The following is a 13,356-nucleotide window of genomic DNA, read 5'->3' as shown; positions in this document are numbered from 1 at the left end:
AGAGATGATTGCTTCTTGATCTTTCAGCACTCAGAAATGACAGTCACCGCTTACTTCTCCTTGTGATTTCAAAATACTTTATCCTTCAAGCAGGCTATGACAACAGACAAGCTTATCAGGAAGAGGGTGAAAACTTAGCATCGCACACGATTCTTTTATCGAGGAATCAATAAAATTAATGGCACTCAAAGAAGAGAATTACAAATTGGTCCTGGGACTTAAAAAGTTAAACCGTACCTCCAACCAGTTCCATCATATCGCCAAACAATACAAACGGTGATTGAGCCAAAAATACACTTGATAGCCGGCGATGTGTACGGAGAGGAACATTTTTCTCTTGAAAGATAAATCTACGTGTTCTTTTTGCCTTCAATTACATCTACAGGGTTTGTATTCCTAAAAACATAGCGAAACAAAAAATTTCGCCATGACACAAGGGACAGTGTAAGAACCCTCTTCCACCAAAGTTAAGATTAGAATCTGCAAGGACCCATTATTTTGCTGATTATTCATCGATTTTTTTGACACAGTACGGAAGCGAGGAATTTTGAGAAATCGAGGAATCATGAGAAGAGCGTGCGAGAGCGATTTTTTTCACTTCCCGTCCCACAACCCCTTGCGTTCGCATTTGCTTAGTCCTTTGTGGTCCTTAGTTTTCTCGCACCTCGGATAATTATCTTTGAGAAAATTCAAGGTCTGTTAACAACTTAGTAGAATATATTTCGCGGCAGGAAAACGCACTAAACAAATGGTCGCTTTTACAAAATGTTAAGCCACACAATGTAACACCTATTATTAGGAGTGTCAAAAATGATAATACAAATTTACACTACTAACAATGCAAAAAACGTACAGAAAGTGTTGGCAGCTAAGCTAGAGCTGTTCATGGAGATATTATGTGATAATAAGAGTATTCCAAAAACATTTTTGATGTATGTATGGAAACCTTTTCATCCTTGCGATAATGCGAAAGAATACTGGCCTATTTAGTCAACTTTTCATTCTGACAGAAGTACTTGTGGCCAGTTCTTTGTAATCTCTTTCTACGCTTCCGAGAGGTTAAAATTTCTTTTTCCGTTATTACAATTTTTTCAGCCTGAAAGTTTTATTCCAGTACAGATGTAAAATGTGTCTTCTACAAATTCTGAAAGGTCAGCAGACAGCTCTTTCATCTTGTGAAACTCCTATTATTTGGAAAGTATGTCGGAAGGGGTAACATACTAAAAGCGTTTTTAGAAATCTCATTCAATACACACTAAGAACTTGAAAAAGGCCAATGAGAAAACTGCGATAATGATGCACCACGTGAATTGATTTGTCTTCACTGACCTGAATTCTGGACAAGTCAATGCAAGATCGAAATTCGACATGGCCGACTGTCTTTGGACCAAATCAGGTCTATGAAACAGTTACGATGTCTTTCATTGATTAATATACCAATAATTATTCATTACTACTGGCTGTACAATATTCGTGGTTAAGAACTTATGTTTGAGTAGTTAAGTTAAATGTTGGTGTGGTGACCCTGTGGTCACTATATATCGCAATAGCTGCGAGTCGTTGAGGTAGTTTCGTCACGGTTTACACATCACTACGCTTGATATTCAGGACTATCACAAAATTAATGAAATAGTTCAGTGAGGTTCATATTTTTTTAAAATCCTCTTCTTCTTTAATTATCTGTAGAGGAAAAAGACAGCGTCATTGGGGTAAATCAGAGATGGTATTGATCTTTCAGGCAGTCCATTGGTTAATTAAATGGAATCAGTTATGTAGTTCTCCAAATATCCAAATTGTTTAAATTTGAAACTCCCTGTGCTAGCTGAGCTTTGAATTCTACCCCCTCCTTTCATGTAACATAACAAGCGCTTTAAAAAAACCTTAGACAGCTCTGTATCATATTTAAATGTTGCAAAAAAAAAATAGAGGTAAAAATAAAAGTGAATAGATCTCACATTTAAAACAGATGAAGATACCGTGAATAGTTATAAAGTTCTACCACAAATGTTACAATTTGATTGACTGCCAATCTCGTGATCCATATTGTCGAGAGGAACAATGTCCCATTAATTTTTCTTGATAACGATTAGAGTGAGTAGCTAAAGAGTGTGTTCATATATATATATATATGTACCAAATGAAATTAAAAACTAGAGCCCCTGTTTTCAAGTTCTGAACGACTAGTAGATTTATGATAAACAATTCAATGTAGATTATCCGTTCTTGATTTCTATTGTGCGGTAGAAATGTCGAGCTCATATTCTGATTGTTAAATGGATTTCCTATGAACTTATGTCCCCAGTTGGACTATTTCTTCTCTTGTGATTAAATTAAATAGAGTTTGGCGGAATTTATGACATTACCATGACAACCATACACCTCCACTCTCATTGCTGCCCATCGGTACCACGCGAGAGCTTGAAAACGAACATAACGCGCCGTGACAGGTGGGTCAAGGAAATGTGATACAACCGTGTGACTGTCGGTGTTTCCTGCAAATTCCTACATGGTTGAAATAAAAAAAGAGAGACTGCTGTCATGCTTATCCTGATCCTAACCGAGTCTTATGTTTATCAGATAAAAACAATTTTACATTCACTTCGTAACTATTGAGAACGCAATTGGTTACGTGCATCATACAACCTTCTTATATTTTGTTACATACCGATTTTAGTTCTTGCAGAAAATAATCTGTATTGTCATATAAAGACAATTTTGTATTCACTTCGTATTTATTGACAAAGCAATACGTTACTTGCAGCATAAAAACGTTCTTACATTTCGATATATATTGATTTTAGTTCTTGCAGAAAATAACTCGTATAGTGCAATTACTATCGACACATTACAGATGAAGAAATCGTTCAAAATAAGTTTATCTCATTAATTTTGTAATTGCTAAATTGCGATAGAAATAAACTTTTTGTCTTAGAACGGATAACTGGTACACTTTGAAGAGCACTGTATTCATTGACTGAGTAGGGGAGCCTGAGGGCCATAGAAATAAAAATGTGTGGTTCGATTTCACGACGTCCGGCCCTGTGCGACAGGCGATTATCATTTCATCATCGTATGACATCCCTTACTTCTCTTCCTTCTCTACTTACATTTTAACTCGTATCTATCGGTAGGTCTTACTTAAACCAGCTTTGCGGCTCAAATACGGGATTGTTTAATGATGCTGTTCAGAAATACTATGCGCGGGGCTGTCAGTGCAGGTCACGTGAAAAGATTGAGTAAAAGAGACGTCCCAGCGTATTTGGACGCATTCGTCATTATATATTTTACAACATTCTCAGTTGTTTCTCCGTCGGACCAACCTACCTTATTTGCATTTTGTTGCCCCTGTTCCTTGTAGTATATAAAGTCACTTGTGTTATTGCTGTACAGCAGCGAGTACTTTGTGACCCATTGAGCGGTGTCATATCTTCCTTGTGTAGCTATCAGTGTTATCTTAGTGTCCTGCCTCAGCAGATCAATCTGTAGCCAAGGGCTAAGGTCTTCGTGGGGGGCTACCCAAGAACCTCTCTTGTCTCCAACTACCCTGGACTCTAGTCTTCCCAGAATGGCGGCGTGAATACGATTGAGTTCCGAGGAGGCATTAATTTGTGCGTTAGCAATTTCACCACTTTTCATTCCAAGAGCGCGACGACAATCTAATCAAGTGCATAATTAATCAAAGCCAAAAATAGAGGGTTACTGTTGCTATTCTACAAACCTTTCAACTCCTAAAAGTGATTAACGTGAAGCTTCTCCTGATACAGGGCTCGAAATAATTATTTAGTAAGCGTCGGCGATGCTGATTGGTCGAACATATTTTTGCTTGGTCATGACCCTATTTCTGTCAAATTTGAACAACCATCAACACTAGCCCCAGATTACATGCTTTTAACTATCCTACGTCTTATGTTTGTTGAAAACAAACTCAACAGATGTCAGGTTGGGAAAACATGCCGTAGTCCTCTGTTTTGTGAGGAAGACTCAAATTTTATGTGTTCAACGCAAGGTACAACTGCGAAGTTGTATATAATCAGTTTCAGAGAATGATTTTGAAAATGATTTAGTGTTGACACAAGATATCGCACTAAAGTGTTTTTCCATTACCATGGCAACCGTACAGCTCCACTTTCATTGATGGCCAGGCATTCCAAGCGAGCACCAGAAATCGGATGTAACGTGCAGTGATTGTTGGGCTCAAGTCATGTGAAACAACAGTGCGCCGGTCTGTGTTCCCACTGAATTCCTAATTAAGTAATAGATAGTCCAACATGTCTTTATGTTCCCGGTGACTCGAACTGACATGCGATCATATAAAAAAAAAGGAATCCTGTTATGCTATAAAGCTAGGCAAACTGATCTGATGCTATACAATACTTTGACAGAGAAGTTAAAGTTTTTGAGGGAAAAAAGTTGCAAAGGGAACTATTTTGAGTATCCTTTTAAGTTTGGGTCATCAAAGCATAAGAATTTGGTAAAAATGAATCAAACAAAACGAGGATAAATCGGTATTGGTATGAGAAACTGAGAGAATTAGGCCCCCAGAGACTGCAGCTAATGTCGTAAAAATGGTCAATTTAGGTGACACTCACCTTGTTTGCACTTTGCCCTTGTTCTTTATAGAACAAAAAATGACTTGTATCGTTACTGTACGACAAGGAATACTTTGTCACCCATTGGGGTGAGTCGTGTCTTCCTTGTGTCGCTACCCTGACAGTTTTAATACGCTGCTTAATCAGATCGATCTGTAGCCATGGGGTGCTATCTCCCGGATGAGCCACCCAAGCGTCACCTCTCCACCCTGGCACGGTCTTGAGATGAAGTCTGCCTCGAACTGCAGGGTAAATGCCATTGTACTCTGAAGAAGCACCGATTTGCGAATCAGTAATTGCATAGCTCTCCATGCCAAGGGCTTCCATGCAATCTATATGATGCGAAATGATTATTACCTCTCAGTGAACATACATACTTTCAATAAACCCTTCTCCAAACTGGCAATTAAAATCAATCATATGCCTCATTAACACCAAAGCTTAAAACATGTTTTAAAGTTGTTTTGTTAGATGCGGTTTATAAATTTTTTTTCACCATAGGAGCTTCTTAAATCGATGTTTGTCGACTTCAAATTTGATACATTGAAAATGCAAATTAGTGACTAATTGAGACCTTACTTTCATTCAGTTAACTAAGTATGTTTTGCTGGTGTAAGTGGGGTAATAATAACAAGAAAAAAATCCTTCTTGATCCTAAAAGTACTTCCAAAACAGAACGTACTGACCATTAAAACAGAGTGTTTTCAAATAAAATTCTGGAAAAAAAGTAACAATTTCCTAAGTTTTTCCCACTTGCACCATTGCCATAGTATGCGAGATGGCGTGTCAAATTGCCATTATCTTCTCAAAGCTATTTCGCTGTCTTATCCCACAGATGATGAATTAAATTGCATTTGAAGTTACTGTTGAACCGATTATTTGCATTTTATATTATGTTGTACAGAATAAATTTAGAGAACCACGTAAATCTACATCAGCCCTTTATTGATAGTTGCGTTAAGCTTTTGTAATAAAACTTATTTTTAAGCAAGTTAGATGGATATTTTCTCAGAAAAGGAAATTATTAAATAAAGTCTTAATTTAATTCTTGACACTAGTATTTGGTAATTTTTGTTAGTATTTTTTCCTGCCTCGTTTCTTTTGCTGAAACTCAAATTTCTACCCGGTCGTATATATAGAGAGATTGGCTGGTACACTAATGGAAAATTTCAGCACAAAATGGCTATCGGCTTCTTAAAAATGATCATCGTTTTGCACTTACTTTGACAGCCGTACAGGCTCTCTGCCTTTGCTTTACAACCTGCCCAAGTCACTGGTCGAAGAAAAGAAAATGTTATGGTAAAAGCATTATTGTCAATAACATAACTTTAAAAGTAACTCTCAGCTGAAACAAAGATATAAACTAAGAATTCTGGAGAAGTACAAGATGAATGTAAATAAGAAACTCATTACCATGGCAACCATACAGTTCCACCCTCATCGCATACCAGCTGTACCAAGTTAGAACTTGAAAACGAATCACTCGCGTGGTGATTGGAGGGTTCAAGTCATGTGGTACCACTGTAAGTCGGTCAGTGTTCCCTGTAAAATCCTGAGCGAGCAAAATGGAAAAAAAAGTAAAATGGCAAATTTAATTGCTGATGGAATCCTCTCTAAAATCACGGAAATTAATTCTTCCCTAAGTGCCTTCGATTCTGGCTGAGTTGTCCTCAATTTTTTCTTTTAAGGATGTCAGTCGCATTTTGTTTCACCATAAAATTTTAAAGTGTAGCATTTGCTTTTCACCATAACTTTCCTCATCCGTAGAAATAGTTTTTCCTTCTTGCTGTACAAGTACTTCTTTTATATTATTTATCATCTTTTAGTGATATTTTGTAGATAGCTTTCCACAGCCTGAAGTGTGGTTTCAAATGTAATGACGCACGTCATGTTATCATACAACCTCGAATCGCGCATTGCATTTATTTGCTTTAGTGATAATATAGATGGTGCACTCTGATTGGTCATGTGAGATGATGGGAGACGATCATAGCAGAGGTATTTAACGTTCTGTATCTGATTGGCTGCAACTGGCCTCTTTTGAGATATTTTAAGCCTGCTTAACCTTCCCTTTTTTCGTAAAAGCACGTTAACACAATCAGTTTTTCGCTTATGTCATGTGTAATTTATAGATTGATTATGTGATCTAACCGCTGACTCCATGTATCTGTTCTTTGATACATGGCAAGTGGAAGCGAAAAAATAAAATGAATTTATATTTTCCTAAAACAACTTTTTGCCTCATGCTCATGCAGTAGATATTGCTAAATAATTCCCTCAACTTCGGCACAGGGAAAATTTAACAATATTTACTTCGCCAGCCACGAATAGCTGTCAATAAACTTTGTTACTAAAGGTCAGTATAAGCAGACATATCTGGCCCGACCTTTTTCACTCCTTGTTCTTTGTAGTAGAGCCAGGCAAGTGAATCGTTACTGTAAAGCAAAGAATACTTTGTCACCCAATGGGATACGTCATGCCTTCCTTGAGTTGCTATACCGTTAACTTTAGTATTCTGTTTAATCAGATCAATCTGTAGCCAAGGGTTGGTATCACCACCGGCGGCGGCCCAAGCTCCACATAATCCCCGTACTGCAGGCAGCAGATGTAGTCTGCCGAGTGGAGGGGCGTAATTACTATTAACTTCTGTAGAACCAGTTATCTGAACGTCAGAAATTGCGTTACTTTCCATACCGAGGGCTTCAAAACAATCTGAATGGTCAAGAAAATTGAGTAAGTCAGATAAGTCAGATTCCGATATTGATTTTTAAAAGTAATAGCGCTTACGTTGGTCGATGGGCTTCATAAATGAGAGTATGTAGACACAATTTAACTATCGAGAAACTTTTGATGTTCATGAAGAAAGAGGAATTGCATGCTTTGATACAACTTCAGTGCTCATTTATGACTTGCTATTATCACAAAGGTGACACATTCATCTGGAAAGAGAAGAGATCTTCATAGAGAATGACCTCCTTTCGCGTTTCCGGAACCGTTCTATCACGGAGTAGGCTTTTTACTTCAAGTTGACGAGGATGGATTGTTACTTGAACTCACACACTGGAACTCACAGCGCTTTACAAGAAAAAAGGCAAAATTTTTCGCTATGGATATGATTAAAACAAAATATATTTACCACGGCAGCCATACAGCTCTACCCTCATTGCAATCCTTCCCTTCCAAGTCAGAGGTCGAAAACGAATGTAACGTTGCTTAATGACTGGGTTCAAGTCATGTTGCACTACACTGTGACGATCGGAGTTTCCAGAAAAAACCTATACACATCGGAAGGATAAAACTGTTATTAACGGCCTTATTCCCTAAGCCAAGACAACATAAATCTGAGATAATGGATTCCCCATCCAGGCTTTATTCCAAGGTTATTTCTTTTTCAGATATTTTTATTTCAAATCTGTTGCCGTAATCTTAGAAGAACCTTGATCTAGAAAAAGAAAATTTTGCTCACACGTGTTCTATTCATTTTCCACGTAAGCACGCCACGGGTAAAAGAAGCACAAGAGACATTAATCGCTACTGAGGAAAAATCTTGCAAGTGTGGATAAAAAAATGCTTATCTTAAAGTGATTCCTCAGTATTGCACGGCGCATTTTCCATTGCGCGTAAAAATCGCCTAATCAGGCGGGTAAGCGCGCGCGCATTCTAAGAATACAGTATTGTTTTCAACTAATGGACCAGGTGGTCTTTAGCTCTTGGACACGCACCGTGTGGTTGGACTACTATGATATGGGTGAGTTACCCTCTCTCCCTTGTACATGGTTCGAATTCGCTTTTGCCCCCCGGCAAAAAGAAAAAAATTAAACTTTTTGGAAATCTTAGAAAGACCTTTTGTTTTCCGTTCACACTTCCCCAATCTTCACATAATTACACAGAGCTCAGTTGTTTAAAGGACGGATAACGCTATCCAACGGATAAATCGCTATCCAGCTGATAAGTGTTAGCAAAGCCTTCAGCCGAGACCCACCGGAGAGGGATTTACTCAGTGGATATATAGATTTATCCACCTTACGAACTTATCAACTGATTTGAACGTCAATTTCAATTACGAGTCATGGAAAAGATCAACATCAATATGGTTCTAGTACCTTGTCTTCACTTTGTCCTTGGTCTCTGTAGTACTGAAAGTTAACTGTATCACTGCTGTACAGCAGATGATATTTAATCACCCACTCGTCCCAGTCATATCTTCCCTGTGTTGCTACACGTGTCACGCTAACGTACAGATTAGTCATCAGATCGATCTGAAGCCATTGATTGATGTCATTGACCTGAGATATCCAAGTTCTTGGCAACCGTAGTCTCCCGGAAGAAGCAATATTTGAAGCACTGTATTCTGAAGAGGCTCTGATTTGCCCTTCTCTGATTCCTTTAGTTTCCATACCGAGGGAAACGAGGCAACGTTCAACTGGAAAAGAATACACACATTTACTTAAGACACAACCAAACCAACCCATTTTTATCGCTTTAAGTCACTCACATTTAAAAATCAAGGGATGGTGACCAACGTCTTTCGATAATGTCATGTTCCCAAACCCAATTCTCCCTTTTTCTGCGACTGATATTGTTTTTTCCTTGCAGGTCTCAATAGCATTTATCAAAAACCATGTACAACAATCCAACGGCACCGCTAAATTGTTTCTGTGTATTTGTCATTCCCATGGAAGAAGACTTCGTCTAGGGGAAGTCCTCTTTTTGTCATAATAAAGCGACAATGAATAAAGCACTCTGGTCAATACACATACCGCTGCGGGGAAAGTAGCTTACCTGCAGCGAAGAACTACCGCTACTATCAATTATGTTCGAAATATCAGTAAACTGTTGGGAGGGTTAATTTGTCATGATAAAATTATTGAATGTCTTAAAAGTATAAGAAAACAAAAGCGTCTTTCGTGTTATTTAAGAACACAATTGTTGCGCTATTACTACTGTTACTCCCCCAATTCAAACTAATCGATTTTAACTCTTCGCAAACATGTTGCAGATTATAATTAGTCAATCTAAGAAATTGTATCAGGGTTCTTAGGGAATTTAGTTACGAAACACTTTCAGTGCATTAGTTCCACTAGAGTATTCATAACTTTTCTCGTCTTTGTCTCTTAATCGTCAAAAGTTAAGTTACCGGCCTATAACATGTTTGAGCGTAGCTGAGCGTCTTTGAAATTCCGCTCACTGAGTTGACACCATTGTTTTCTTGTTGTCATGCTAATGGTATATGGTTATAGAGACGCGTGCACTTGACAACGATCATTTCGCTATTGTCACTTGACAACAATCATTTGTATGCTCTATATCTTTCCAATAACTACTGTGGTGAACATATTTCTAAACTGACTACACTTATTGTGAACATTTTCGAGAGAAAGGGAATTTTTAAATCACTCAACCAAATTATTTAGCGCGTTGTTAATTTTAATACCGAGAGACGATAAAGCTAAGAGAGCGAGTTCTCAATACTTGGCTGTGTTTATAAGGAAAAGGATGGACAATAAGTAATGTTTGTTTTGGTTCTGATTTTGATGATCCCACAAGTCTAGAGATCACCAATCTTTGACAAAAACTACGTTTGGAGTAAGGCATCGAGTAGCATTTACTTTTTTAGCTTGACTTCCCGTGATATGGTGTAGAGTTATATATGCCGCATCACTAGTTTGTGTTTTGCAAATAAGCTTTAAGCTTTTTTGAAATGCTGTTTATGATATTTCTGTTCTCTGGTAGCGATATCAGGCCGTTTTTGTCGATTTTTAGCTGAGATCTCGAGCCACTACTGCAAAGTGGAGTCTAAACTGCCATTCAAAGCTTTATAGTAGTATCCTCTTATATAGTGTTTAAACCCTCTGTGAATAGATCCCAAGGTCTCAGTCACCCATTCACAGTAATAAAGGTGTGAAAATTACAAAGTTAAAGCTTAATTTTAAGATTAAATTCACTTCTGTGAGATAATTTACAGTCTATTTATAAAATCTGAGGTAACTAACCAACGGTTTGACACAACTGGCCTGTGAACTCTGGATCACAGTTGCAGACAAATCTTTTCCCGGTCGCCTCACAGTTTTCCAGGCATGTTGCCCCATTAAGACATGGCTGATCTCTGCAACAATTATTAGAGCACTGGGTACAAGGACACGATGAACCTGCCGTCTAGAGGAGAGGGTATATATAATTGTGCTTTTCTTGCATTTATTTGATGCCCTCATGATTCCGTGTACAAAGTAAGAACATTATACTTGCGATTTGATGTCCAAAACTTTACAAAATACATGACATCTAAGCTTTTAAAAGAGTATCTACACGTGTTAAAAGCAAGAAACATCCAGTAATTCTGTCATTCCGGGTCATATACAGTTTTTTCTGTACCATGACGTCATGAAACTTGGTGTTACGGTCCAAATGGCCCACATTTTAGTTCCGTATTTTTGTATCTGATAGTTATGGCCCTTGGGATCCAGTTCACTTGATAAAGCACAGAAAAAGCTTGGCTTCGACATTAGTTTGTTCTGGTTTTGTCCACACCAATCATATCACAGGAAATGGTGTACACAAAACTGTCTGAGGCCTGGACTGGATAATGAATCATCCAGGGATCCAGAGATCCATGTAATCCAGGCAAAAAAAGAAAAGCGCGGGGGGGGGAGGGGGGGGGGGGCGGGCGGGAAGTGGAGACGGAAGATTTTGTGGGGATCACATGGTTTCAGGAGGAATGGAGGTGTGATCAGTCATTGCAAATAGCGTATAAAACGGGGATCAGGTAAAGTTTATCGTGACACACCCTCTCCCTCTACCCTACCCCTCTCCCCCCCGTGATAAATAATTACTGGTTGCTTAAAAAATCATAGACAATGTCTCACCGTAACTTTGTAGTCAGTGACAAGATCGTAATACTGAGATCCATTCATTGGCTTTAATGCACCGGGCTTTGTATGTCTGTTTTCTTCATTCAGTTGGCAATTGTTCTGGTTGATACTTTTTAGGAAGTTGAACGAAATACACCGACAGTTTGTTTGGCATGTTTTATAGCATTCCGTCGCTCCTGCCGCTGAAAAATTAGCGAAGACGTGTCCAACCAGGTAGTAGTCGTCTACCATGTTCCTTTCCATGATGAAGGAACATCCGATAAAACCCCCAATACGACACAGACCAGCGGTGAAGACAATCATAAACGCAGACACTATCAGCAGCGGCCTGACGGATTTATGAAAACAGGCTTCAAAGGATTCCCTGTTGAGATGGAAATTTAATCGCTAATAATATGAGGACGACTTTGATGATTTTTACGTATAAATTGGGATTTTGATTCAAATTTATCGGGCCATTCCCGAGAAAAAGCATAAAAATTTTGGAGTGGATAGAGAAAAATAATGTTAGGGAATTAAAAGAAAAAAAAGAGCTGTAGTTTAGGTTTAGTCTTAGAGAATCCGTGTACGAAATCAGAAATAGGTGTAACCCGGGAACAGTTTGGGTTTGATAAATTACTTCGCTGTGTGATTGGTTCAAACAGGTCGCGCACTCAAGCAATCAGATTGAAAAACTAAATTAACATCACGACTTGATCCCTCACTCTTCCCACACTTCAGGTAGCTAGTTTTCATTAGCTCCCCAATAGCTTTTGACATTTCAAGTCCTTTTTTTTTTGTTTTTGTTTTTGTTTTTGATGACTTTGGTTTTAGTTGCACCACATTCAACTGAAATGCACATTAGCATTACTCTTCTTTTCAGGAGTATCATTTCAAACGCTTAGCACAACAGGAAATTTTCCTCCCCTTTGTTAACCATTGACTCTACGGAGTAATCACGTTATATCTTCGCCTTAAAATTTTAACACACTTTCAAGTGGTAAAGTTGTAAAGAATCCTTAAAAAGATAGCACTGTCTACACGTCTCAGAAACCATGTCTACACGTATCAGAAACCATATCAGAAAAACCTTCTCAACTTTATTTATATGGTTTTTCATTATAATGGCACGAGATAAATAATATTTGATGCCTAAGGCGTTTGGTGAGTTGTTTACGTTGGTTTTTTCTGTCTGATTTCCACATCTAGTGCAGATTTTTTAACTCAACTACTTTTTGAGAATTTTGTTAATTCGTGTACTGGATTTCAGCGTAGCTGAATGAAAATTATTTCTAAGTTGTCGATAGTTGGCATAAAAGACACCAATTTCTTAATCAACCAAAATTTTACTAACTTATATCGCAGTTAAGTCAAACTCGATTGTTAAAGTATTTAGAATTATTCAGGATGAAACGATAGACAGAGGTATTGAGAGAAAAAAGAGGATAATAGCTTAACGAGCCCAAAGCTAACCAAAGTCATAGTTTACTTACATTGCAAAGTCGTAAGAATCCTGCTTTGATATCTTTATTGCTAGGTCTCCGGTGAACACCTTTCTTAAACGAAGGATAAATGTTTTCAAAGCATATTTAATTTATTTGTGACATTAATGTGCTTGATAAAAGGAGTGCGACAGGTGCAATCCAATTAGCACCAACAGTTAGGAAAACACACCTGTACACTGTTCTTAAACCTCATCACTACAGACTCGTATTACAATCGACGAAAATTCTATTTAACCTAGTAACGAAGATAAAACAATCTGTCTTATTTACAAATTGTTAGAAGGAAATTCTTTTTATCTTCTTTGAATCTATTTAAAGCTTCATCATTTTAAAAAACCTTACCATACAAGCTGATAAAGATCTATAGTGTATAATCCCGTAATCATCCGGCACCCGTGATTTCCATCCCCCCAT

The 13,356-nt window shown here is 37.9% G+C and overlaps 1 protein-coding gene across 1 annotated transcript; it reads right to left on the bottom strand.

Moving 5' to 3' along the window:
* Positions 1-1,619: 1,619 nt before the first annotated feature.
* LOC131785077 (uncharacterized) lies at positions 1,620-13,328 on the bottom strand. The gene is made up of 13 exons (XM_066158878.1): positions 13,285-13,328; positions 11,453-11,822; positions 10,583-10,745; positions 8,693-9,012; positions 7,726-7,864; positions 6,976-7,301; positions 6,003-6,141; positions 5,812-5,862; positions 4,590-4,921; positions 4,105-4,243; positions 3,325-3,656; positions 2,364-2,502; positions 1,620-1,680 (listed from the first exon to the last, which is right to left on the bottom strand). Exons 1-13 carry the CDS (start codon positions 13,326-13,328, stop codon positions 1,673-1,675), a joined length of 2,502 nt encoding a protein of 833 aa, XP_066014975.1. The 3' UTR covers positions 1,620-1,672.
* Positions 13,329-13,356: the final 28 nt, after the last annotated feature.

The sequence above is a fragment of the Pocillopora verrucosa genome, chromosome 12, assembly GCF_036669915.1.
Source record: "Pocillopora verrucosa isolate sample1 chromosome 12, ASM3666991v2, whole genome shotgun sequence".
Classification (NCBI taxonomy): Eukaryota; Metazoa; Cnidaria; class Anthozoa; order Scleractinia; family Pocilloporidae; genus Pocillopora; species Pocillopora verrucosa.
Note: the sequence above shows the minus strand (reverse complement) of the source record. Positions and strands in the feature narration are given on the sequence as shown.